Source organism: Condylura cristata, unplaced genomic scaffold (assembly GCF_000260355.1).
Source record: "Condylura cristata isolate star-nosed mole 26May11 unplaced genomic scaffold, ConCri1.0 scaffold00002, whole genome shotgun sequence".
In the NCBI taxonomy this organism is placed as follows: domain Eukaryota; kingdom Metazoa; phylum Chordata; class Mammalia; order Eulipotyphla; family Talpidae; genus Condylura; species Condylura cristata.
The window spans coordinates 45,606,470-45,633,306 of record NW_004567103.1 but is presented as its reverse complement, the minus strand read 5'-3'; the positions used below and the strand labels follow the sequence as shown (position 1 = coordinate 45,633,306).

The 26,837-nt window shown below is 39.4% G+C and overlaps 1 protein-coding gene across 1 annotated transcript; it reads left to right on the top strand.

Annotated features, from left to right (window-relative positions):
• The first annotated feature begins 2,522 nt into the window (after positions 1 to 2,522).
• On the top strand, positions 2,523 to 17,565 carry LOC101621697 (cytochrome b reductase 1). The gene is made up of 4 exons (XM_004674552.2): positions 2,523 to 2,789; positions 12,616 to 12,824; positions 16,012 to 16,166; positions 16,953 to 17,565. Exons 1-4 carry the CDS (start codon positions 2,597 to 2,599, stop codon positions 17,248 to 17,250), a joined length of 855 nt encoding a protein of 284 aa, XP_004674609.1. The 5' UTR covers positions 2,523 to 2,596; the 3' UTR covers positions 17,251 to 17,565.
• The last annotated feature ends 9,272 nt before the right edge of the window (positions 17,566 to 26,837 follow it).

Sequence of the window (26,837 nt, the reverse complement as noted above, 5' to 3'; positions counted from 1 at the left end):
TTACCAGGGAACTGGAAGATTCTGATGGCTATTTTTCATTACCAGTGATCAATCCTCATCCTTCTCCGCTCAGCTCTATCCTGGGAGGCTGACCTATATGGACTACTGCCTTTTGATAGGAATTTGGAGTAGGAGGAGAATAAAGCTGGGGAAAGTATCCTTCTCCCATTCTTCCTTCCTATGGGACCCCTGGGAGCAGGCCCTCCATTCAGGGCTAGAGCCCTAATCAGACTGCTCTCTCTCCTGTGTTTCCCACTAGTCACCTTTCCTCTTCAGGCCTGGGCACTGCAAAACCCTTGTGGTTTCCCATACTCTGCCCACATCTTTGCAAGTGGTCCCATTTGTTGTTAAATTGCCCCTTGGAATGTACTGTTTTCTGCCAGGATCCTGCCTCACTCTCTTCTGTTAGTAGCCCAAGGAAGATTTACTGAGTAACTACTATATGTCACAGATAAAATAACTTAAACCGTAAATACTCTCAAAGGGTTGTCCGGAGAGTAGAGACAGTCAACAGGAACAGTCATTACATCACATCTTGGTAAGTGATGCAGTGTCACTGGATGGAGAGGTAGGTGGAGGAGTATTGGCAGATTCAGGGAAGATTTCTTGATGGAGATGGGGTCGGGCAAATTTAGAGACAAAGAAGCAGGTAGGGAGTAGTCAGGAGCTGGGAGAGGAGTTTACAGATATCAGGGCCAGGCATATTGCTGTCAAGTATTAGAGTGAAGGACAAGAATGCATCAGGTGATAGAAAGCCCTGTACTGCAGGGAGGGGTCCTTCTATTCCATTTGCTTACTTTGCCGTTCTTTCTCTCTCCGCCAACAGAAAATTAACGACACAGGTGAACTTTACGATCTCCTACTCTTAGTCCTTAATCTTACCCCCACTATACTGCTGACACACCTACTTCCCTGACCTAAGACCTGTCTTTTCCACTGAAAACCACTCTCATACATTTCTAGCTCATTCTGAGGCCTTTCAAAAAGACATGGAAAATATAGTAAACTAGTCCTTAGAGATGAACTACAGGAAAGGGCCAGAAGCAAATGTCCCCAAATGTGTTTTAGAATCCTACCAACCATTAAAATGGTTTTCTTCAACAGCACTAGATAGCATTGACATTTCTTGTTTGATGGAGAAGGACTTTAGTAAGGCTGGAAAGAGGGAAGTTTCATTATATGAAAATAGAGGCTTGGTTTTAAAAGATTTGGGTAGGTGGGCACTTTTAAGTTCACTTTTATCAACTATCTAGGTGAGTCTAAAGTCCAGGAGGTCAGTAGTTTCCTGGCTAGTTTAAGAACAAGCTCACTCTTCACCAGAGGTTCCTCAACACATTCCATTTGCTTACTTTGCCTTGACCTTTACCATCTCCTACTCAGTCCTTAATCTTACCCCATTATACTGCTGACACACCTGCTTCCCTAGCACATCACTAGCCCCAAAACCCACCACTCCACTAGGACTGAGGTTCGTGAGACTTCATTACTCAGAATCACACACACTAGCCCCATTGTGTGCACCCCGTTCTCTTTTCTGTCAACCAAAAATCAGCACCACTGTTTTCACTCTGTCCACAAATAAGGAGGAGAATGGAAGAGTTAAAAGAATGCGATGGGCCCTCCCTGGTGGCGCAGCGGGTTAAAGCACTGCACTGAAAAGCTAAAGCCACTTCCGCATGAGTTCGATTCCCGCCTGCCCCGGAGGAGACCACATGGCGTGGCAGACCTCTCCTGACCCGCCCGCTGCTCCCCTCAGCAGTGTACTTCGTTGATCTGCCTGTTCTGCTCCCCACTCTGTCTCTGGTGAAGCCTCTCGCCACCCCTGAGCCTCTGGCCTGTACCCCAGTTCTGTATGCACAAAATAAAAATAAATCTTTAAAAAAAAAAAAAAAAAAAAAAGAATGCGATGATGGCCCTCCCTGGTGGCGCAGCGGGTTAAAGCACAGCACTGAGAATCTAAAGCCGCTTCCTCATGAGTTTGATTCCCGCCTGCCCCGGAGGTGACCACATGGCGTGGCAGACCTCTCCTGACCCGCCCGCTGCTCCCCTCAGCAGTGTACTTCGTCGATCTGCCTGTTCTGCTCCCCACTCTGTCTCTGGTGAATCCTCTCACCCTCCGCATCTCTGGCCTGTACCCCGGTTCTGTATGAATAAATAAATAAATCTAAAAAAAAAAAAAAAGAATGCGATGATGGAGTGGAGTGGGGAATGGGATCAAAAACAGTGGGGGGAGGGAAATGCACTGGACTATGGTGATGGCACAGGGTGATTTGGTGATGAGAAGCCCATGGGGAGTACAAATGAGATGAAAAAAAATGCACAGAACCCTTGGGGTTATATCCTGTTATTAACTGCAAGCTCAGAGAGAACCCAGGGGTGGGGCCGGTGTCTGAGCCAGTGTCTGAGCCACAGCCAGCTGCCCATCCCCGGGAGGCCCCACATCCTTGAAAGCCAGCAAGAAAGCCCCTCCTCTCGGGCGGAGACACCTTCTAGAAGTCAACGCCCGCGTCCCGCCGGGACGCCAGTGACCACAGGCTGCTATTTGCACCGCCTCGCTGACTTCCTGTGGTGCCAGGGTGCGGAGTATGGGGTCCTGATGGTCATGGATGGCTACAGGGGCTTCCTGGGGCTGCTGGTCTCCGCGCTGCTTGTCGGCTTCCTATCCGTACTCTTCACCCTCATCTGGGTCCTCCACTACCGGGAGGGGCTCGGCTGGAACGGGGCCGGACCCGAATTTAACTGGCACCCGGTGCTCATGGTCACCGGCTTCGTCTACATCCAGGGCATCGGTACTGGCACTTCCTGGGGGGTCGGTGGGGAGGGAGGCCCAAACGAAATAGAAACCGACAGGGGCCGACGTGAGCGGGCGAGGGGCCGAAGGAGGAGCGCGGGACGTCGGGCCCAGGAGCCGAGGGCAGGGCGCGCGCAGCTGGTCGGCCCGGCTTGGCGGCGGAAGGGCTGCCCAGGGGCCCCGAGCCGGGGGATCTGGAGCTGTAGTGGGCTGGCGCGCGAGTGGCAACTCTGGGTAGGACTTGTTGCTGAGGCGGCAATTTGCAGCTGCGGGCGAGCTGAGCTGGTCCGGTCGCGCTGGCGCCACGTTGGTTAACTGTTTGCAGCGAGTGGCTGGGACGCAATTAGAGGCCCCTTCGTGACACCAAAGACACCAAACCCCAGAGCCGAGGAAAGATGCCGATGGCCTGACCCTGATAGCTCTCTCGTTTCCCCAAAATACCTGTGGACGGAGCTTGTTTGCGCAATGAGGGGCGTGGACGCGCCCTTTAGGCAAGGCCTTTGCCAGAACTTGTTTCAAGGCTGCAGATTATGAGAGAAAAGAAAGGGGAGAAAGTTGAGGGGCGAGAGTTTGCCTTTTCTGGTGTGATACTCAGTCCTGAGGGATGGGCTCATCAGTCAGGGGGTGAATTTCACCCTCTTGTAAGGTTAAAATCATCAGAGCCAGGAAAACTGCGAGGACTTCAAAGGGTGTCTGGCTGCCCTGCCAAGTTATTGGGCAGTCTTGAGCCCAACTTGTTTATGTGGCTGCAGAAGGCAAAAGTCTCCCTGAGGGCCTTCCCATTGGAATGTCCCTTGGCCCTGGCTCCCACATTGGGGCCAGAGATATTAATGGGGGTCTGGGTGGGTAGGTGGGGGTACGGTGTAAGTTTGCTGGAATAGGAAAGGCGCTTCTTATTTTCAATTGTCTGGGTTTTGCTTCCAGCGCGATTAGACAGAGATGAGGTAGACCTGGGGCTGCATTCTCTGGAATGAGGCTAACCAAGAGGGAAGGCTAAATCTTTGGCAAGTGGTTTTTGTTTTTATTGGGGGTGGGGGTGAGGGGAATGCAATTAGCACATAAAAGTATATTAGTGTAAGGTGTATAACAATGATTTGCTAAACTGAGGTAAACTCATCAAAGATACAATCACAAAGCAATAGCTAACATTTATTGAGTGGTTTCTGTGTGCCCATTAAGTGCATTATTCCACAGGTATAGAAGAGTAAACTGAAGCACAGAATAATTAAATAACCTAACCAGTTAATAGTGTGTTTTTAGTGGTGGTTGTTTCCAAGGTTTATTTCTCAGCTTTTGTGTCAATATTCTTATTTTCTGCAAAAAGTTATATCTAAATTATATCTAAACATTGTATCTAAAATATAATTTCAAAGTCTTTCATGTTAGAGTTGATTATAGTTTTCCTCAAAGGAGTTCTAGTTTTTCCAGACTTTGGACTTTTCTTAACCCATATAGGCTGACACTTGGACAGAAATGTGTAAATGGTTGGAAATCTTGGAAAGTTTCATTTGCTGTTTTTTGCTTTGTTTTCTTTAAGCTTAGTTATTGTGTTTGTATTCACTTTGGAATGTTTGTGTCAACATTACCATCCTGTTTACTATTTGTATTCCTGATTTGCAAAGCACTTCAGTCACATATATATTTAATTGACATGAAAGTAAATTTTTCCATATGAATAGCCATGCTTATAGTTCTTACAAATTTTAGCCTCCCACCACCAAGGTTCCACAGTGGAAAGACTAGGAATATAGTTAATAGGTCAGGAGGGAAATGCACATTACAGATAGTTATGTAATCACACTTTTTACTATGTTTAATTGCTTTAAGGTGGAGTTTTTTTTTTAAAGACTATTTATTTATTCATACAGAACTGGGGTACAGGCCAGAGATGCGGAGGGTGAGAGAACCCACCAGAGACAGAGCGGGGAGCAGAACAGCGGATGGATGAAGTACACTGCTGAGGGGAGCAGCGGGCGGGTCAGGAGGGGTCTGCGGCGCCATGTGGTCACCTCCGGGGCAGGCGGGGAATCGAACTCATGCGGAAGTGGTTTAAGCTTCTTAGTGCAGTGCTTTAACCCGCTGCGCCACCAGGGAGGACCACTTTAAGGAGGAATTTTAGGCTATGTTATTTTTTTAAAGATTAATTTATGTATACATACAAGAACTGGGGTACAGGCCAGAGATGGGTTTTGAGGCAGGGGGCGACAGGTTTCGCCAGAGACAGAGTGGGGAGCAGAACAGGCAGATATACTGAAATACACTGCTGAGGGGAGCAGCGGGGGGGTCAGGAGAGTTCTGCCACACTATGTGGGTCACCTCCATGGTGGAGGATAGAACTCATGGCGCAGTGGCTGCAGACAGCTTCATAGTGCTTCACTTTAACCCACTGCACCTCCACAGAGGGACTGGCTATGTTATTTCTGAACTCTAATAATGAACATGATGTAATTGAGTTTTCTGTGATTTACAAACATTTAATTTTTTTAAATTGAAGTACCACTGTTTTATATCCTTATTAGTATTTTCATAGTATAAGATTTCCCCATCAGGTATAGTCACCTTACCACTCACACCACCAAATCACCCATTGATCTTCACCATAGTCCACTGAATACAAAAATATTTAGAGGTAAAGAAGGGAAGGATCAAGTATCACCATTACTCTAAACATAAACTGCTTTAAAAATTACAGTATAGAACAGCAAGCAGTATTTGAAATAGAAAATACATTGAGTCCTTTGAAACACCTTTAAGAAGTAAGCTTTGAAAAAAGTATGGCTAACATAAAGTTACATAATAAATGTGTGTGTGTGTGTGTGTGTGTGCGCGCGCACACTCCCTCCAAGTTTCAGAAAATATACATACTCTAGAATAAAGTAATAATAGACTATGGGATATCTAAAACTGAGATAGAATTTTAAACTAGGAGGAAATCTAGTGAACACAAATAAGGAAGATTATCAAAGTGAATTTTAAAAGAGGCTTTGTGCTTCTGTAAAAGGAAATGTTTCCCATGAAATAGATATACTGCCAGGAAATCAAAGAAACAAATCTTGAAAAGAGGACCATAGAAAAGACTGAAACCAGAATCTGCTCTCAAAGTGGCAGCTGACCTTTTAAAAGGTTCCGTGAGGCAGAATGTAGACTTTAGTAAATGGTAGAAAATCAACTATATAATGTAGAGGAAAGAAGACTCTGAAATTCTATACTCCTTACTTTTCCACATGTAGAAATCTTTCCTGTATAAATTGAAGAAAGAGAAATTGAATCGTGTAGTGATCTCATTGGTTTTGTGAGAGACTATAACTACATTTAAGTAACATACAAAAGACTAACAAAAGGAATTAAAAATAGTTTTTGGAACTGAAAAAAAAATTTTGGAAAACAGATAGGATATCTAATTAATCTATCTGAAAGTGGTCAAACTCCAAGACCGCTTAGGTACATGTAAAAAGGCTCTTGGGTAAGAACTGGTAAAGAACAAAATGAGAAAGTGCCCCAAATAACCTACTCCAAAATCAGCCTTGGGACACCACTGACAGTAAACCTATCAATCTTAGGGAAAGAAAGGTTTCACAAAGTATAAACAAACACATTTGTAATAGCATATGCAGATCTCTTTATATTGTAACAAATAAAAAATGTTTTATATGGTAAATGATGCTCACTGTTGTAGCCCCACCCTCTAAATTAGCAACCAGAACTGGTTCATCGGAGGCCAATAAAATAAATGAATAAGTAAATATTTCTGCACCATCATTGTTAGTAACATTGTTAGTGACATTGGAGATAATAAAGGAACATATAAAGTAAAAGTCTTCTCTCTTCCCCTCATGATTCTCTCATTAAGCCAGTTTGGAAACTTTGGTTTAGTCAACTTCAAGGAAGAAAAGACATTATATTACATTGGAAATGCATTAGTCCAAAGATCTCAAATTCATCAAAATATTATTACATAAGTGCAGTCTGTGGCTCTACTTCCCTACCTAAAGATTTCACTTTACAAATTCTCCCTTTTTCCTTCTGCATCCTTATTGGGCTATTTCTAACATGGGCCTGATTTCTAGTGTCTACACTACATAGTGAGTTGAACAGCGGGTCCCCCCAGTACTAATCTCAAGTACCTGTGAGTGTGATCTTAATGACAGTACAGATATGCAAATGAGATCATCCTGGGTTGGGGCTGGGCTCTAAATCCAATGACTGCTATCCTTTAAGAGAAAGAAGATGTGCAACTTAGAGAGAAGGTCTTGTGAAGACAGGGCAGAGATTGGAGTGAAGCATCTACAAGCTAGAAAACATCAAGAATTGCTAATAGCCACCAGAAATTAGGAGAGAAGTATGGGATACCTCTCCCTCACAGCCTTGGTAAGGAACCTATCCTGTTTTAGTTTTAGAGTCTGGTCTCTAGAATTGTGAGAGAATACAGTAAGTCACTCCATTTTGGTAATTTGGTAGCCCTGGGAAGGTAGTACAGGTTGTGTAACAGTAACCACTGGGAATCCCAAAGCGAGGCATACTCATCAGGCTAGAGATTTTTCAAGGTTCTTTCCAATCCAGACACAGATCATTTGTATTGTAAGCACTATTGTCTGATATCCCTGGTGACAAACCACTTAGTCTTTTTATTAAGATGGTAATGGGGGCCCTCCCTGGTGGCAGAGTGGGTTGAGGCGCAACACTGAGAAGTTAGACAAAGCCCCTTCAGCGCAAGTTTGAGCCCCAGACAGGGAGCTGACCTACATGACACAGCAGACCTGTCTTGCCCACTGCTCCCTTCAGCAGTGTACTTAGTCTTCCTGTTCTGCTCCCGACTCTGTCTCTGGTGAATCCTCTCACCACCCCTGCACCTCTGGCCTGTGCCCTGGTTCTGGATACATAAACCTTTTTTTTTTTTTCTTTTTTAAAGATGGTAATAGGTGTGTGCCTGGATGGAAGGTAGGAACAGTAGGGAATTGGAGAGTGCCTACTCCTGGTGAAGTAGGAAACTTCTACTTAGCTCTAATGAACTGTGACTATGATGAGCTGCCAGCCTAAGGTAGTCAGAGTGTTCATTCCCAAGAGAATCCAATTAAAAAAAAAAAAAAAACTGACTCCAACTTAAAGTACACAAGCCTTAAAGCCAAAATAAAACCCCAAATTAGTGTGCTAATCAAGTAAAAAGATATCTGTGGGCCAAACCTACTTCATACCTTCTGTTTACAAGCACCCTTTAGAAATTTTCTATCTTGATTTTGTGTAGTTTTAAACTTTCTCCTTGGAAAGCAGAAAATCCCCCCTTAAATAGAGCAGAAATCTTTATTAGGTTTTTTTTTTTTTCTTTCCAGATGCCCCTCTGCCCAAATTCAAATTCACATTGCTGCTCTAAGACAAATTTGTATCTATAGTTTTGGGATGGTAAGTAGGTGGAATTCTGGTGTCAAACCAGGATTACATTTTAGAGAATATATATTTTTCACATATTCTTGAGTTAATTATGCAGTGAAGAGCTAAGAAATTTTCTAGTAATTAAATTTATTTGTATTTTCTTCTTCATTGTCCAAAGAATGATTCGAAACAGACATTGACTTATTTATTCCTTTTTTTCTTTCAAAATTTACATGATAGCATATTCCACTACAGATCATTTTTCTTTTCAAAAAGATTTAATGTATTTCTCCCATATATTTATTCATGTTTACCTTCATTTTTCTGGAGAAAACAAGTCTTGCCATTAGGACCTCTAACAGAAAACTCCTGTTTTAATCACAAGTTGCTGTTTGGTATCATTTCCCCTTCCTGTGGGCATATGAGGTCTTTTTCTTCTTTCTCACTGAGCCACAGGAATGTTGTTTAGGTAACTGCCAAGTCCAAGAACCAAGAAATAGTTAAATTCCTTCTTCTTCTTTTATAACTGTTGAAAATAACTTCAGAAATGTGTTTTGATTTGCCCTTTTCTCCTGAAGTCCACCATATTTTGGTTATTTATACATTTTTTTAAAACATGTACACACCTTGTGCAAATACAACATTTGCAGTTGCCCTTCCTCTATTTAGAGAGTATTTTGAAGCACATTCAACTTCCCAGCAGAGCTTTTATACATCCAAGATAAACGCTGAGAACTCACACATATGAGATTTCTACAGGCTGCTGCCTGTTTAGTAGTGGAGACTAATTGACTATTGTGTTTGCAAGCTTCCAAAAATATTGTTTTAACTTTAAAAAGATTGTGAACACTTTCAACCATATGGAAAATAATATAACAGAGCCCTATGTTCTCACCACCCAGATTAAACAGATGTTAATTTTTTGCAAACATATAAGCTACATCTTAGAACCAGTTAGAATAAAAGATAAGGCAGGGTGTTAGGGGAAGTGGGTGGAGGTAGCACTCTAACCGGAGCAAAACACTAAAAGATGGGATTGAAAACTCTAAATGAGACCCAGGGGCTAAAAGAATCATAATTGCCTGGGCTTGTGTGGATCAGATTTCAGCTCCACTACTGTTTGAGAACAGCTTCTAAGAACTGTTATATAGTAAAACAATATGTTTTATTGATAAAGCAAACTCATCGGTAAAAGATTATATTGTGTTCCATTCACACTACTGCTACAGAAGGAAAGCTAGTGTGCAACCAAATCTGAAAAAGATCTAAATAAGCAAAAAAGATTTAGAGATCAAGTGTTGACACTCAACGGTGTAGACTTCAGTTGTATGGAGTTTTTGACATATTTCTCTGTGCTATCATAGTATTGAGAAGAGTAAGAGTTCTTCACTGGGAACAAAGTTGTCTTTGAATTTCTGGCAACATTTTTTTAAGGTAAACTTTTTTTTGAAGGACAACATCCATGCAGTAAAGTGCCCAAATCCTAAGTGATTTATTTTCATAACATGAATACACTTGTATACTCAGAATCTGAGACATTTCAAGCACCAGAATCCCCCTGCTAACCCCTATAATTCTTCTTAGTCCTGATAACTATTCCTGACTTCTAATGTCAGAGTAGTTTTTGTTTGTAACTTGTGATATCATATGATACAGACAGGAGAGGAAAAAACTATTGCAGTTTACTATTCACAATTTACTTTTCAAGCAAACATATCCTCAGTGTTTTCTTTCATATTATAAATGTTCAAGTTCACATCTAGGAAGGCTTTCCCCAGGCTGGTCCTTGGATGATATGACAATGATGATGAATTGTACTGAGGTCAGTTCTTCCTGGTTGCCTTATAATTATGTAAGATATTGCCTTATAATTATGTAAGATATTACCACTGGGGGGAACTCTATGAAGCAACTTTAGGATATCCGTATTAGTTATTAAAACTGCACTTGCATCTACAATTATCTCAAAATAATAATTTAAAGAATGCTTTTGGAGCTACCTTCTGTGAGTCCAGAGCTGTCCCAGTGGAGGAACAGCAGTATTCCTGCTGAAGTAGGACTGAGTCGGACTTAAAATAACTCCTAAAAGGCCCTCGCTGGTGGCACAACAGTTAGGATGCAGCACTGCAAGCTGGTCCCAGCCGCTTCGGTGCGAGTTCTATCCCCCACCCCAGAGGTGATCCACATGGTGCAGCAGACCTTGACTGTCTCGCCCGCTGCTTCTCTCAGCAGTGTGTTTCAGTCAATCTGCCTGTTCTGCTCCCCACTCTCTCTGGTGAATCCTCTCACCACCCCTGTACCTCTAGCCTGTACCCCAGTTCTGTATGCATAAATAAAAATCTTAGAAAAAAAAACCTCATAAAAGTATACCTTTCATAGTGTTGCAATAAATAGTTTGAAAAGATTCATCAAAAAGTTGGGATAAATAGTTTGAAAAGGCATCAAAAAGTTGGAAGAGGGTTTTTTCTTGCTGGAATTAAGAAAAAAATTGTTGACATAGTAGAAACTGTCTTACAAGGAAGTATTCTTTAAACTTTTCAATCTGTCATGTATTTCAAGATACATGAAAATCTGTTTTTCCTGAAATTGATGGGGAAGAGTAATATCTTCAGAATAAAAATAAATTGCATGCTGGTTAAGGTAGACATATCACTGTTTACTTAAACTAGGCCACTTTAAAAAGTCCTGCCTTTTCAGAATCTTTTTGAAGGTTAATTCACATGCAGGGGGAAAATATGTACATTTAAGTATAGTGCTATTGAATCTTTTCTCTATAAACACCTAGGAACACAGACAAGAAGCAGAATTTTAGCAGGAGCCCAGAAATCCCACCTGTTCCCTTCCAGTTGCTATACCCCTTTCACAGAAGGGTGACCACTATCTGAGCTTTTCTTCTTGCAGAGATAAATTTTGCTGATTTTTATGCTCCATATAAATTAAATTGTATGGTATATATTTGTTTATATCTGGTTCCTATGGATTGACATTATTGGTTGATCCATATTGTTGAATAAAGCTCTAGTTATAGGTCTTTTATTTTCTTTGCTGTATATTATCCCATGGTGTGACCATATTACAATTTATTCTTTCTGTTAATGATGAACATTTGGGGTTTTGGCCACTATGAGTATTCTAATACCTGCCTTTTGGTAAGCATCTGTACATATTTCTTTTGGGCATCTCCCCAGGAATGGAACTGATAAATCGTAAGTTAGGCTAAAATAGATAATGTTAGTTTTCCAAAGTGTTTGTACTCATTTAAATTCCTATTAGTAGAACATCCTTTGTAATACTCAATATTTTTCATGTTTAACCATTCAAATATATTAGTAGAAGTATTCTCATTTGTTTTTAATTTGTAGGTGTCTGTTAACCAATGAAATTAGTATTTTTTATGTTCATAACCACTTGCATTTACCCTTATTTAGTTAGACCTTCCTGCATATATAAGACACCTATATGAAGAAACCAGATCATAAAACCAATAATTTAGTTTTGGACATGTAAATTTGAGATAACTGGGAGGCATTTAAATGAATATGTCGAGAAGTACTGGATTCTGTGGATCTGGAGTTCAGAAGAAAGTGCTGGGCTAGAAATACAAATTTTGGAGTCCTGGCTCAGTGGCTAGTATTTCAGTGAAAGTGAATGAGATCACCCCTAGAGAATGCAGAAGAAAGGAAAGTCTCAGGACAAAACCTGAGTGACATCAAGGTTCATTCAAAAGCTGGGAGTAAACGATGTTTACTACTGCTCTAATTACAATAGAGAAGATACAGAATTGACCCAAATGCCCCAAAATAGATGACTGGATCAAGAAGATGTGGAACACATACATAATGGAACATTACTCAGCAATCAAAAAGATAAACTCATGCCATTTGTGGCACCATGGATGGAGCTGAAAAAGATTATGCTTAGTGAAATAAGCCAGATGGTTTCACACATAGCAGGAGTGTAAGGGATCAGGAAATATATATATATATATATATATGTATATATATATACATATATATAAAATAACCGTAAACCAGAGACCTTCTACAGGGGAAGAGAGAGACAGGATCAAAATTGGGGCGGGAAGAGCACAAAGGACTATGGTGATGGCAAATAGGTGAAGTGGTAGTGGGAAGTCCATGGAGATTGCAGCTGCGATGAACAAATGTACAAAATAAAGAATGATGTGTGTGTGTGTGTATATATGTGTGTGTGTGTGTGTATTCACACACACAGATATATATGATATCTGTGTGTGTGTTTGTATATATACATATAGTTGGGAGTAAAGAATATACCAGCGAAAGAGTCCCAGAAGGATTCCCTAAGAGGCAGGAAAGAGGGGAAAAGCCAAAGCCCTCCCCCCAAATTGGGGATTCGTGAAAGGGAGTGTTTGTTTTGTATGTACATCTTTTGCTGATTTAAAACCCAAACTGTGGTTTCCTTTTGCCTCTCCCTAGCCATCATCGTATACAGACTACCATGGACCTGGAAATGCAGCAAGCTCCTGATGAAATCCATCCATGCTGGGTTAAATGCCATTGCTGCCGTTCTTGCAATTATATCTCTGGTGGCTGTTTTTGATTTCCACAATCACTCAAAAATCCCCAATATGTACAGTTTGCACAGTTGGGTTGGACTGACAGCCGTCATACTCTATATTCTACAGGTCAGTATCACACAGTATATTTATAAACAAGATACAAGGACTAAAACAACTCAAATACTATAGATTTTTTTATCCTCACAGATTCTTGGAAATAATCTTTTCATTCTCTTTAGTCCATTGTTACATTTGCTTTCATCATATGTATATATTCTATTGTACTTTTTTTTTCCATTCTGCCAATTCGCTATATGGGTTCCTCTAGTTGTGTAGCTCACTCACTTTTACTTTTATATTCATCCTATTGAATAAACACACCACAAATTTATTTATCTGCTCTGCTATTCTATATTTGGGGCCGTTTTCAATAGTTTTCCTTACGACTGTTTCATTGAACAGTCAGAGACACGTGTTGGTACTCGGATACACAAATGAACCAGATTTCCAATTCTTGTCAGCTTGCCATGAGGATCAAAGGTTCATTGGAAACACTGTGGGTTCAGAGAATGCTGTTATCATTACCTTAAAGAATGAGGTCTACCCATGTTTAAAGTTATGTCCAGAAATAACCTTTTTATTGGATAAATCTATCTATAGGGCAAATATTTATCAGAATTTCTGATTTAGCTAATCTAAAAGGATCTCTTTATGTAAACAATTTAGGTGTTTCTGATGCCTGTCTTCTATGAATAACACTTTAAGAACTACTGATTACAAGGGACAAGATAATTCTATGACTTTCAGTTGACTAGGTTTTAAGTTACCATATTCGTTTATAAGGTGATAAGCGTTAGCTGGTCAAAAGGAATTAAAGATTATTATAACTTACAATTATAAATGTATATTGTTTGCAATATAATCAAATTTAAATTCTATAACTTTTCCCCTTTCCTTTTATTTTTATTTTGTTTAAGATTTATTTATTTATGTATACAGAACTGGGGTACAGGCCAGAGGTGCAGAGGCAATGAGAGGATTCATCAGAGACAGAGTGGGGAGCAGAACAGGCAGATGACCAAAGGACACTGCTGAGGGAAGCAGCAGCAGAAACAGACGAGGTCTGCTGAGCTATGTGGTTCACCTCTGGGGCCGAGGATTGAACTCTCATTGAAGCTCTGTGGCTAGCTTGCAGTGCTGCTTTCCTAACCTGTTGCACCACCAAGAAGAGCCCCCTTTCCTTTTAAAAATAATTTTTTGTTGTTAAAAACAATATTCTAATGGTGAAAGTAAGATTAGGGGTGATAAATTGTGGTGTTTTTTTTTTTTTTAAGATTTATTTATTCGTGCATACAGAACTGGGGTACAGGCCAGAGGCTCAGGGGCGGTGAGAGGCTTCACCAGAGACAGAGTGGGGAGCAGAACAGGCAGATGGCGAAGTACACTGCTGAGGGGAGCAGCGGGCGGGTCAGGAGAGGTCTGCCACACCATGTGGTCACCTCCGGGGTAGGTGGGAGTCGAACTCATGCGGAAGCAGCTTTAGATTCTCAGTGCTGTGCTTTAACCCGCTGCGCCACCAGAGAGGGCCTGTGCTGTGTTTTTATTAGCAGATTTCTATCCCACCTGTTTAGATAAGTGAGCCTTATAGTATGGATTAAAGATCATACACATGATAAATCTTGAAAGAAATTAAAGAAAAAGGTAAGATTCTAAGGATTGAGGGGCCCTCTCTGGTGGCGAAATGGGTTAAAGCCCAGCACAATGAAGCTGTCCACAGCTGCTATAGCAGGAGTTTAAGCCCAGGTCAGAGAGGTGACCCACTTGTCACAGCAGACCTCTCCTGACCTGCCTGCTGCTCCCCTCAGCAGTGAATTTCAGTACATCTACCTGATCTGCTCCCCACTCTGTCTCTTGTGAATCTTCTCATCCCCCACATCTCTGACCTGTACTTCAGTTCTTGCATGCATAAATAAATCTTTAAAATAAAAAGATTGTAAGGAATGAAAAGAGGCTAGAGAGCAATAAGTGGAAACTTACATTCCTTTGGCTAAGTCACAGAAAAGATAGTGACTTATTCACAGAACTGTATTTATGTTAAATTCTTGGCAGTCACTTACCATATTTTGATATGGAAAGCACAGCCTGTATGCGAGGAAGCTTGCCCTTTGATATTAATAGAGTGTGTGTTAGAAACATTCTGAAGCAACAAAGGGGACTGCCTAAGTATGGTAATATATTCAGACATTTGGGATATTAAGTGGATAATAAAATATGCAAAACAGCTTATCAATTGCACTTTTGATTGCTTTCCACTCATTATCATTGCCTTTAAGTTAAACATGTTTTAGGGCCACAGACCCTCCTGCCTCCACTCCTCCTGCCTTCCTCATTAGTTATGTGATCTCAATCAGGAAGGGTGAACAATAACATTAATGTTTCTCCCATTTGTTTCTCTTGTCATGCTGATTTTGTTAGTAGGAAGAGACTAAATAGAAACATATTCCTCTAAATTTAGCTACTTAGTCATCTTTATTTTCTTGAAGGGAAAAGAATACTTGACTGACAGGATGTTTGAGGCAACAGAACAAGACTGTTTTGACTTTAGCTACATGGGAATCTTCCCTGCAGAGAAGTGTCCCATTAGGGACCTAATTATTAAGGTGGTACAGATAACTTTTCAGCAAAACTCATGCCCTTTTCAGAGAACAAATTTGTTTATTTTCCAGATTGTTTTTTAGGTTGGACTGACTAAATGTTCTATTGAATTTGGTTTAAGTAACTTAAAATCTCTCATTTCACCTCCTACTTGTTAACCTTAAGGAAATTAATAAAAACAAACAAGTCAAGGACCATAATCTTCACTTTGTCCTTGTTAATGATAGAAAAAAAACTGGAAGCAAAAATGTTAACAGAGACCTGAATAAGTAATGTTACATCCTTTAAAACAATATTATCCACTAAAAAGAATAAACAAAATAGCATGAAAAAGTCTCTGAGGTGGACTATTAAGGAAAAAAAGAAAGATGCAGAGCAAATACGTAAAGTAAGTTTCCATTTATGCTTTAAAAAGATTTCTTCTCTTTTCACACACACACACATCCCTATGCTTATTTAGGTACAGTGATTTTCTAGGCTATTTGAGAAAGTGATAATAGGTGTTAACACTGAGTAGTGGGGAAATTTACTTTTTACTTCATGCCCGTGGTTCAGATAAAAGGATTTTTCATTTGCATATATTGCTTTTATATTAATAATTTTAAAATTAGTTGAAGCTTAAAATGAAATGGTAACCTTTGCACTTTTTGATGTCTAGCTTCTCCTAGGTGTTTTCATATTTCTGCTTCCTTGGGCTCCACTCTCTCTCCGAGCACTTCTCATGCCCATCCACGTTTATTCTGGACTTCTCATCTTTGGAGCAGTGATTGCCACAACGCTTATGGGAGTGACGGAGAAGCTGATTTTTGCCTTGTAAGCTACATGGTTTCCCTGATTTATAATACTTAAACTATAAAATGTTAACTACTGAGTTCGTGGAAATATGTACTATGAATTAGATTTTTTTTACATTTTAAAAATAAAATATTTTAAATGTTTATTTAAAGATTTAGTATATTACATATGGAATATAATACCACTGAAAGGAGACCATAAAGTCCAATGTACCATACTTACAAAATAACTACTAGAGTTATACATTCCCCTTCAATCTTTTTAATGTGAATGTTTTTTATATTATGATTATGCTATGATTCTAGTGTACATACATTTTTATATCATCCTTTTAAAAAAATTTTTTTTCAAAGATTTATTTATTCATATAGAAATGGGGTACAGGCCAGAGATGCGGAGGGTGAGAGGATTCACCAGAGACAGAGTGGGGAGTAGAAAGGGTAGATCGACGAAGCACACTGCTGAGGGGAGCAGTGGGCGGGTCAGGAGAGGTCTGCCATGCCATTCGGGGCAGGTGGGAATCGAACCTATGCAGAGGTGGCTTAAGCTTCTCAGTGCTGTGCTTTAACCCGCTGCGCCACCAGGGAGGGCCCCCTTTTAAGCAATTTTAAATGGTATAGATGTTCCAGATACTAAGTTATTTTAGTACTTATGGTTTTAAACAATCTCTTGTTATTCCATGGAGTGGAAGGGGCTTTTCCCTGAAGCTGTACCAGTGTGCATTCTGGGGCATAAATTAAAGACTATTAGGCATGTTGCTATATCCGCCTATTTGTAATGGGTCACTCTCTCTCTCTTTTGCAGGCCAACTAAATACAAGTTATTTCCACCAGAAGGTATTTTCACAAATACCCTCGGCCTTCTGATTCTGGTATTTGGGGCCCTCATTTTTTGGATCGTCACCAGACCCCAATGGAAACGTCCTAAAGAACCAAACTCTAGCCTTCTTCAGCCAAATGGAGGCACTGCAGAGGGAATGGAAGGTTCTATGGCAATAAACGTCAGCAACATGGACAAATCAGATTCAGAGTTAAACAGTGAAGCTGCAGCAAGGAAAAGAAACTTCATCCTTGACGAGGCTGGCCAGAGATCCACCATGTGAAATATTATAGCAGTGCAGTCATATAACTCACTTTTAAAAACGAGCTCTACCATTTAACTTCTCATATTTAGTCATCTGGTGATTAAGCTTCATAGAGTCAATACTCATTTGAATCATAAAGCAGAGTTTCTTAAAGGGTTTTGTAATGATTGAGGTCTATGAACTTATCTGAAATGGAAAGGAGATAATCAATGTAAATAATAGCTTACATGAGTGTGATTTTGTTATCTATTCCCTGTTCAGGACCAAAGAATTTAGCACAGTGCCTTGCATAGAACATATAATAAAAATATGCCTATTGGTTTGTAAATTTGATAAACTGGCCACAAATCTGGCTGTTTGTTGTATAGTCATTTCCTGTTAGTTCTGGAAGTTGAGTACTTTCAGAACTAAATAGAACCAGTCTAGAATATTAGAAATAGATCACAAATATCAGGGACAGAGCTTATGCTATGTAGATATCATCACTAGAATAAAAGGGGAAAAAATAAGGAAGATAATTTGTCCCCTTCTCCCTGTGCCTGCCCTCAGCAACCATCTAGTTTGGGCTGAGATTGGCCCTGGGTTTATATTTAGGATATTCTGGAACAGTGACTGGGCCATAAGTAATTGAAGAGATCTTCTCTGGTCAGACTGGAAGTTTTTCTAAAATTTGATTTAGTCCCAAGCTTTTAGTGTTCTTTATGATCCAGATTCCAAACCTAATTGTAATGAGAATGTGCTTGAATGCTCAAGCAGCCTAAATTGCTCTGCAAACCGTAAAGTGCACTTTTCTCCAAGTTTCTGTTTTTATTTTTAAAAGTACTTACATGGCACTTAGAGTTTGTCACACACTATTCTAAGTACCTTATAAATACTTGCTCATTCAGTCCCCAGATAAACCTTATGAGGTAGATACTGTTATAATCCCCAATTTGCAAATCAGTGATGTAAAGCTTAGAGAGGTTGGTAGCTTGGCCCAAGGTCCAAGACTGAAATTCAAATCCAGCTGTCTGATGCCTCTGTTAATCATCCCAACCAGTCCACTACCTAGTTTGGTTTCTTTTTTGTTTGCTTTATACTAATTCATATCTGATTTTATCCATTTCTGGAAAAATCTCAATTGTTGGATTGTAGTGGGGTTGTTAAAATTTACCTCTTGGCACTCTTTTCCAAGGCAGATTCCCCACATAACCAGAGAAAAGGGTCCATCCATACCTGGAAATAGGCATGGGCATCTTAGCACTGTCAATAAGTCACAGCTTACCTTGATACCCCACTAATCTGAAACTTATATCTTGATGACAGAAAAAAGTTTGGGCAAGAACATCTATCCCTTCAAAAGTAATCAGTTACAAGTTTTGTTCTTTAGAATCTTAACTACTTAACAGCTTTGGGTTTGGAGATATGAAAGTCTTACCTTCGTAGGGACAATAGCTAGGGTTTTTCCTAATTTGGGTAGAATGTTAAGGGATATCTTGAGTTTTGAAGTTCTCAATAATGAATTGAGACCAAGAGTGACAGAGTTGGGGCATGGAAACCTCCATCTAATCTCTGGATTGACTGAAATGAAAGTCTAAAGCACTATCTGTGCGAAATGACACTTTTATTTTGGGGTTGATTTTGGTTTCACTGCAGTTTTAAACTGGCACATTTTAATGAGGATATAAACCTTAGTTTACACCAGATATACTTAACACTTGTGGTGCTCAGTGAATTTCCGTTTACATAACTGCTAATTTCTTCCACAAAGTGAATACAAACTCTACTCCATCCTATCCCTTATGCTTCACAAACGACCATTCCAGATTCCTTTGTCCGCTGTTGTTTTCTTCTTATTTAACTCTATTTCCAAAACTGAATGTTAAAAGGATCGCCCAGTGCCCAACCCAACGCCTGACATATGGCTGACATAGGCCCAATTAAATGTAGTAGGGGTAGAGTATGCTACAATTTTGGTGCCAAGAGGAAGGAATAAAGGTTTGTCGCATACAAACCTTTGTTTCGGCAGGTAGATGTTTTACTACATTAAGGTGCACAAAATTCCATGTTTTTTTTTTTTTTTTTTAGAGAAGGGGGGTCAATGATAGCTCCAAGAACTGAAGCTACCATTCATTTCCACTTGCCAACAAAAAGGTAATTAGTGAAAAGTTCATTATTAATTCAACACTAGAATATTCTGCTCCATTGAGTAGTTGAGCACTCCTTATCTTAGCCCTTTATTTTCTTGTGGGCTAATGTGAGGGTAATCTTACAGATATTATAGGAACTTCTTTCATTCTCAACCTTTATGAAAACAATGCATAGTAAAGTATATTTAGAAAATCTTTCTGTTTTAGACTCTTCTTTTAATGGGCTTTTTATTCTAGTGATAATTGTACCTTTATGTTTCAAAAAGCTCATCTTTCCTACCTAAAGTATCTTCTCCCAAAAATCTCATTAAAAAACCCACAAAGAGAATAGGGGAAAGAAAGCCTTAGGTATCAAATCCAAAACAGTGATTGAAATCTCCCCAAATAATTATAGCCTATATCATCTGCAGAGATTGTCTGGCTTGACTTACCCCATAATCTAATTTCAGAAAGAAGAAAGAAAGAAAAAGCTTTAACACTCATCTAAATCAACACGAAACCCTTTTCTCTGAAAGGGTTTATTGAGAAATACAAATGAATATACTTCTGAATTAATGTTATCAAAAGTGTACCTGTGCTCCTTGTGTCAAACTGAATCCTCCCTCCAAAGTACTTCTTTCCTTTCCTGTGTGGTTTCATTTAGTGCTGTTTGGAAAGAGCATCCCAGACCTTATAATCAAATGACAAAGAAGGCAATTGCGCTTTTAAAGGAATACTTACAGCAGGTTCTGTTTTTTAAAGGATGAAGTAGGCTGTCTTGTTAATTAGGTCCTTTTTCCTACTGAGTTGTAAATTTCAGTGCAATACCGATTGGCCACAACTGCCAGATCTAAAAATCTTGAAGTAAAGCATCATACTAATATTATTGTAATATGATGGAATTTTAATTTTGGTATGTTCTTTTTAAAAATAATTTCAATAGGGAACTGTAACTGCTATGTCTTAGAAATACACATGAAGTATAGAAGAAAGAAAACTATTATTCTTTCTCATTCTATAAAGTACCTGAAAACTTTAAGTGGAAAAGTTTTCTATGCTTAAATTTGTCTTTTTATCACAGCACATTTATGAAAAAATATTAGTCTGAATATTTTATAATTTTTGTAGGAAAATATGCATCTATTTTTCTTGCTTTACATAGTAATAAAAGTTATTTTGGAAGCTATTTGTGCATGTCATCAATTTATTCAAACTACAGGTATAAAAATTGTTCTGAAAGTCTCTTTCCCATGATGTGATGTTTTTCAATGAATTTTTTTTAAGTTTCCTAACTGAAAATGTTGTAGATCTCTTTATAAAGCATACACTGAATACCATACTTTTTACATTGCTATAAAGAACAGAGGTCTGTTTCAAAATTGTTCTTCTCCAGACTCCAGACCAGCTCTGAAGGAGAGACAGACTTTGTCCGACAGAAGGGAGACGAGTCTAGAAACCCGTTTAAGTTGGAAAAGCATTAAATATGAACCTATTAAAAATTCTGGTTATTGGCCCTCCCTTGTGGCGCAGCGGATTAAAGTACAGCACTGAGAAGCTTAAGCCACTTCCGCATGAGTTCGATCCCCACCTGCCCCGGAGGTGATCCACATGGCGTGGCAGACCTCTCCTGACCGCCCGCTGCTCCCCTCAGCAGTGTACTTCGTTGATCTGCCTGTTCTGCTCCCCACTCTGTCCCTGGTGAATCCTCTCACCCTCCGCATCTCTGGCCTGTACCCCAGTTCTGTATGGATAATAAATTAAATCTTTAAAAAAAAATTCTGGTTATGTTAATAGTAACTCATTCTAGAGAAAGTACATAATTCATAATGGATGAATTGGTGTTTTTTTTCCAAATAAGAAAAAAGGATCATTAACATCTTAATTTCCACTGCTTGTTTAGCTCCTTTTGTCTTCTGGGAAACTAAGGAGGCCTGTAGTGGCATTTTATGTTGTGTAGCTAAAAATAACACCATAATACTATATGTTCAGTTATACAATAGAGCTGTAATATTGTAGGTAAACTGAATTGTTTAAGTTACAATTTTGTCACTGATTTGTATTATTAATTTCAGGAATACTGCTTTTTGCTTTAAATTGACCTTAATTCACATGTACTTTTGACACTGTAAATATATGTATTCAATGTCATTACAGATGTGAATAGCTTATGTGCAGATTTTAGGGTTCTTCATAGGCCCCATTAGTTGCAAAGCTTCTGTGATCACTAAATTTTTTTCTTGGTACTCCAACCCAGTAAAATAGAGTTTTGAATTTTAGCCTTCCTGCTTGATAGAGACCAGGGTTTTCCCATTGCAAAAAAAGCTAAAAATGGAAAAGTCCAGTGATTTTCCTTTCTCCCAAATCCTGGATAGGCTCTATGACATTTCTGCCTGCTAGTCATTGTTTTCCAGTATATTCAACTAGTATTTTTAAACATCCACCCCAATTTTGTAATTGTTATTTGTGGAAATGTTTTTCCTATAAAATAAACCCTTCATTATCAAAAGCCTGAACTTTGCAACACTTTTAATTACTAATATGTAATCTGAATCTCCAAGATAAAGAATATAATATGGAACATTTTACTAAGTTATTATGACCAGAGTTTTGGGTTTTGTTTTACTGATTTTTTTTTTCTTTAATAAAACTGCTGCAAAATGACTGCTTTGTTCTGGGAAAAGCTGATTAAAGGCCAGTCTTGCTCAAGGTTGCCCTAACAACTTCTAGCCAAATGCGGGCCTCCCTTTTTACGCACTTAGGTTTAATGCTCACTTAATTAAATACTATAGAAACATACATGCTTTAAGTACCCTCACAATTAAAGGTAAGAGAGTTTGACCTTCATCATAAGGGAAGAATAAGGGAGTAGTAAGTGATTGTAATCTCCATTTAAAATGTCTGAGACTCTAAAGTTCTGTCACTAGACAAGAAAATTATTCTGAATATGAGATTGTGTTCTGGCTGCTTGACACCTTGAGAAATACAAACCAAGAAAATACATACAAAGATGGACATGACACATTCTTTATCACAAAAGGGAAAGACATGCTTATATAGACTCTGAAATTCATTACTGATCAATTCAGTTTTTGTTCAAGGGAACAATTCATTTGTAATTTACAATATTTTTTATTTTTATATTTTAAATTGCAGAATAGTTTAAAAATAGAATAATAAACACAAGAGGTTTGTGTTCACTGAGGTAATGTTGATGGACATCAATGTATTTGTTTTAGGGGTTATCTGTTCACATCTCTACAAATGTATGTTTTTACACCTTGCCCACCACCAAAGCCCCAATTAATTCTACACCATATTCCACTGAGTCCCCTCCCTCTTCTACCTCTCCATGTTTCCCTTCTGATTCCCTCAGTTTTGTAGACACATGGCAAGGGTTTGGTATCAGTCTGGTTTTATCTGATTTGTTATATCTCTATATTCCACATATAAGTGAAGTCATCTGGTATTTGTCTTAGCATTATCCTGAGTTATTTGGCTTAGCATTATCCTTTCCAGTTTCCTCCATATTGTTACAGATAGCACAGTTCATCTTTTTATATAGGTGAGTAATATTCCATTTTGCTGATTTGTCTCCTCTCTTCATGGACAGGCGATTGTTTCAATAACTTAGCTATTGTAAACAGATTTAATGTATGCACTTTGCATTTGCCACTTCTACTTTCTCTCTTTCCTTTCTACCCATAATTTTTTAAAATTTATTTATTTATTCATACAGAACTGGGGTACAGGCCAGAGATGTGGAGGGTGAAAGGATTCACCAGAGACAGAGTGAGGAGCAGAACAGGCAGATTGACGAAGTACACTGCTGAGGGGAGCAGCGGGCATGTCAGGAGAGGTCTGCCACACCATGTGGATCTCCTCCGGGGCAGGCGGGGATGGAACTCATGCAGAAGTGGCTTAAGCTTCTCTGTGCTGTGCTTTAATCCGCTGCGCCACCAGGGAGGGCCCCTCTACCCATAATTTTTAAGGCAAGTTGCTGTCATGATACGGTTCCACACATAGATACCACAGCATGCATCCCCCAAAATAAATTAAATGTATACTATCAACTAATATCCACTTGAGAAAATGTATACAGATCTTGTCAGAAGATGTCTTTGGGATAAATTATCCTTCTAGAACAGAAATCATATCCCCCTTTAAAAAGAAGACTGTGGAATATAAGATGGAAGCAGAAGAGGAAAACAAAGGGGAAATCTTGTGAAGTTAATATTGGTTACTAGTTCACAAAGTACCCATAGTAACTAAAGTTTTATTGTATAGCACATTATTCTCCACTAGACTGTTATACTATACTATACTGTATTGCTATAGCAAATTCACTACTCTAAGTAGCAGTTACTTAGCATACTTATGTTCAATCTCTATTCTGAAATAGCTTACAATATGGTCAATGCTGGTAAAACAGGCCAATATCACTTCCACAACCACTTCCCTGTTTTGCTAGATTTAGCATCTAAAACTCAGATCGGGTATCTGCTAGGTAAAGCTCTCTCTGACTTTTGTTTCTTCTTTGTTTCTGCTCCCTAACCCCTCCATCTCAGGGCCTGTGGAGGAGAAGGCCACTGGCCTTCCTTATCAGATTGTAGCTATTACTTATTGGCTCTCCCAATTTCTGGAAGCATTGGGGGAATTGGGATTTGTAACCCCAGGTTTATAACAGAGCTAGGTAGATATCTGTGGAATGCTTATTTAAGGTTAATTGATAAAATTAAGCTATATATCTTATATAATCAACTATGATAGCAAGAGAGGTGGCCAGCAGGTAGACAGGGAAACTCCTGGGGTGGGGAGCAGAACTGGTGAGAGCTGCTGACTCTCCATGGCTGGACAATATGGATTGTAGGATTGGCCACAGGCCAAAGTAAATTTCCTTTCTTGGATAACTGGCATTTTTTTTAAAGATTTATTTATTTATTTGTACAGAACTGGGGTACAGGCTAGAGATGCAGAGGGTGAGAGGATTCACCAGAGACAGAGTGGGGTGCAGAACAGGTAGATCGAAGTAGTACACTGCTGAGGGGAGCAGTGGGTGGGTCAGGAGAGGTCTGCCACACCATGTGGATCTCCTCCAGGGCAGGCGGGGATGGAACTCATGCAGAAATGGCTTAAGCTTCTTTGTGTAGTGCTTTAATCCACTGCACCACAAGGGAGGGCCGGATAATTGGCATTTTTTTGTATCTTCTTCCCTTCCTAATTTCTCAGTGTCCCAATTTTGCTACTTTTTGCTCTTTAGAAGTCTTTCATAGTATGGCTTGCATGTCAGGTGGCCCTGCTGCTTGCAAAAATATATATACATATATATGCACTGTGGGGGTACAAAATAAATCATCCTGCTTCCCTTTTCTTGACTCTGTTTGGGCTGGATGAGTAATAAAAACAGATTTAGATGATTTAGCAAAGGAAAACAATAAATTTTAAAACATACATATGGAGAATTTGCATAGTTGTAAAGAATAATAGAGCAGACCAGGAATATTTATCCTGAGTTTTAGTACCTAGGGCATCAAGGATAGGGAGGGGGGGAACTTCATTTAACAGACAAAAAGGAGGTGACCTCATTGTTTCGCTGCGAGTAAGAATGAGATGGTTGGAGAGTACATGTTTATTGATGAACTTAGAACTGACTGAAACTTCCTCCTCCCAAAACTACATTATTCTAGGTCATAAAAGGGAGAACAGTGATGCTTTTATGGTTAGGAAAAGAGCAGAAGCTTAGACATACTGAAATCTTCTTCCATAAGGATGGACTAAGGACTTGGGCTGGAACAAGCTTCTCCTAGTCTTTTGGGTCCTCAGTGATCTGAACCCAAAACAATCTGCTTTTTTATAGCAATAAGAAAGGAATCTTATTACCTTGAGACTTCTAGTTATCAGACCAAGGAGATGAGGTCTGCTTTGGGACTACTGGGAAAAGTCCAACTGACCCTTTCGGGGGGCTGACTCCACAATGTATATATGAAACTGAAAGCATGATAGAGCAAGTAGACAATTAGTTAATTGTCCTTGGGGAAGAGTAGGGCAGTGGGAATTTTTGATTTCCTTCTTTGTTTTCTCTGTATTTCCTATTATACTAAGAAAAACACAAGTACTGAAAAATATATCTTATCAGAAACTCATCTACCCTGTTGACATCATCCATATCTTTGTATGGTCTGATTTAACAAAAAAATCAAAGGCAAGATTTTTAAAAACCAAAATAAATGTTTTCTTAACATCCCAAAAGAGGAACTAAAGCACTTGCCAAGAGTCCAACTTGGTCAGACAACAGTTGAGCCAGGGGAACCACTTGCTTTGCTGCACTGTTGATCTCCAGTTCCCTAAAGTCATAATGGATCACAGGTTATCCAAAGGTATGCAAGTTACTGGATGTTGAGAAGTGTAGAAGCTTGGGAACTAGATCAAACAGGAAGATCTGGATTCTTGTAAGAACTCCATCAAAGTCCAGAAATGTGACCCTGGCAAGTGACATGATCTTTCTATTCTCAACAAAAACAGACCTTTTCTTATTCATTCACCAATTATTTATTGAGGCTTTCAGTGCACGAGCACTATTCATAGCCACTGCCTTGGGCTCATGCTAACTTGCTAACCTGTCTATGTTATTTTAGAGGTTTGCATCTGATTTAACTTATACCACCATTTCCATTCTTTAGCACGGAGTTACCCGAATTCTCAAGTCTTAGAAATCGAGAAGATCTTTTGTAATTTAGGTATTGAGGGCTTCAGCACTGAGGGAAGGTTAAGTGATCTTTGTAAAAGTGATAAATGAAATTTCGATAAAGGATAAACTAGTCAACAGTTAGAAATAAGCCAGAATGAAATCTACTTGACTCAGAATAGCTGAAGAAAGAGGTAAAGGCAGAAACCCTGATCAATAGCAATGGGGAAAATTACTGATGGGGGTGGTAAATTCTCAAGTAGAAAAGTGTTAATACCTTATTTCCTTCAGTGTACAATTCAATATTCTATTCAAGAAACAACAATCTGAACTGAGCAATGTTTATATGCTTGCTATTACTGCAAGAGAGGAAGAGATAAACGAATTTCTTTGCACACCAAGATATAACAATGCACATAAATGGTTGAAGTCATAGGTTTTGATAAATATGGAAAATTCGAGCCAAAAACAACAGAGACTGGAGCTTTGTTCCAGAAAATATACACATACTTAAAATGACCATAAAGGATTTAACTGCATCAGGAAAATTTTTTTTTTAAAGATTTTATTTGTGCATACAGAACTGGGGTACAGGCCAGATGCTCAGGGGTGGTGAAAGGCTTCACCAGAGAAGAGTGGGGAGCAGAACAGGCAGATCCACGAAGTACACTGCTGAGGGGAGCAGCGGGAGGGTCAGGAGAGGTCTGCCTCACCATGTGGTCTCCTCCAGGGCAGGAGGGGATGGAACTCATGCAGAAATGGCTTAAGCTTCTTTGTGTAGTGCTTTAATCCACTGCACCACAAGGGAGGGCCGG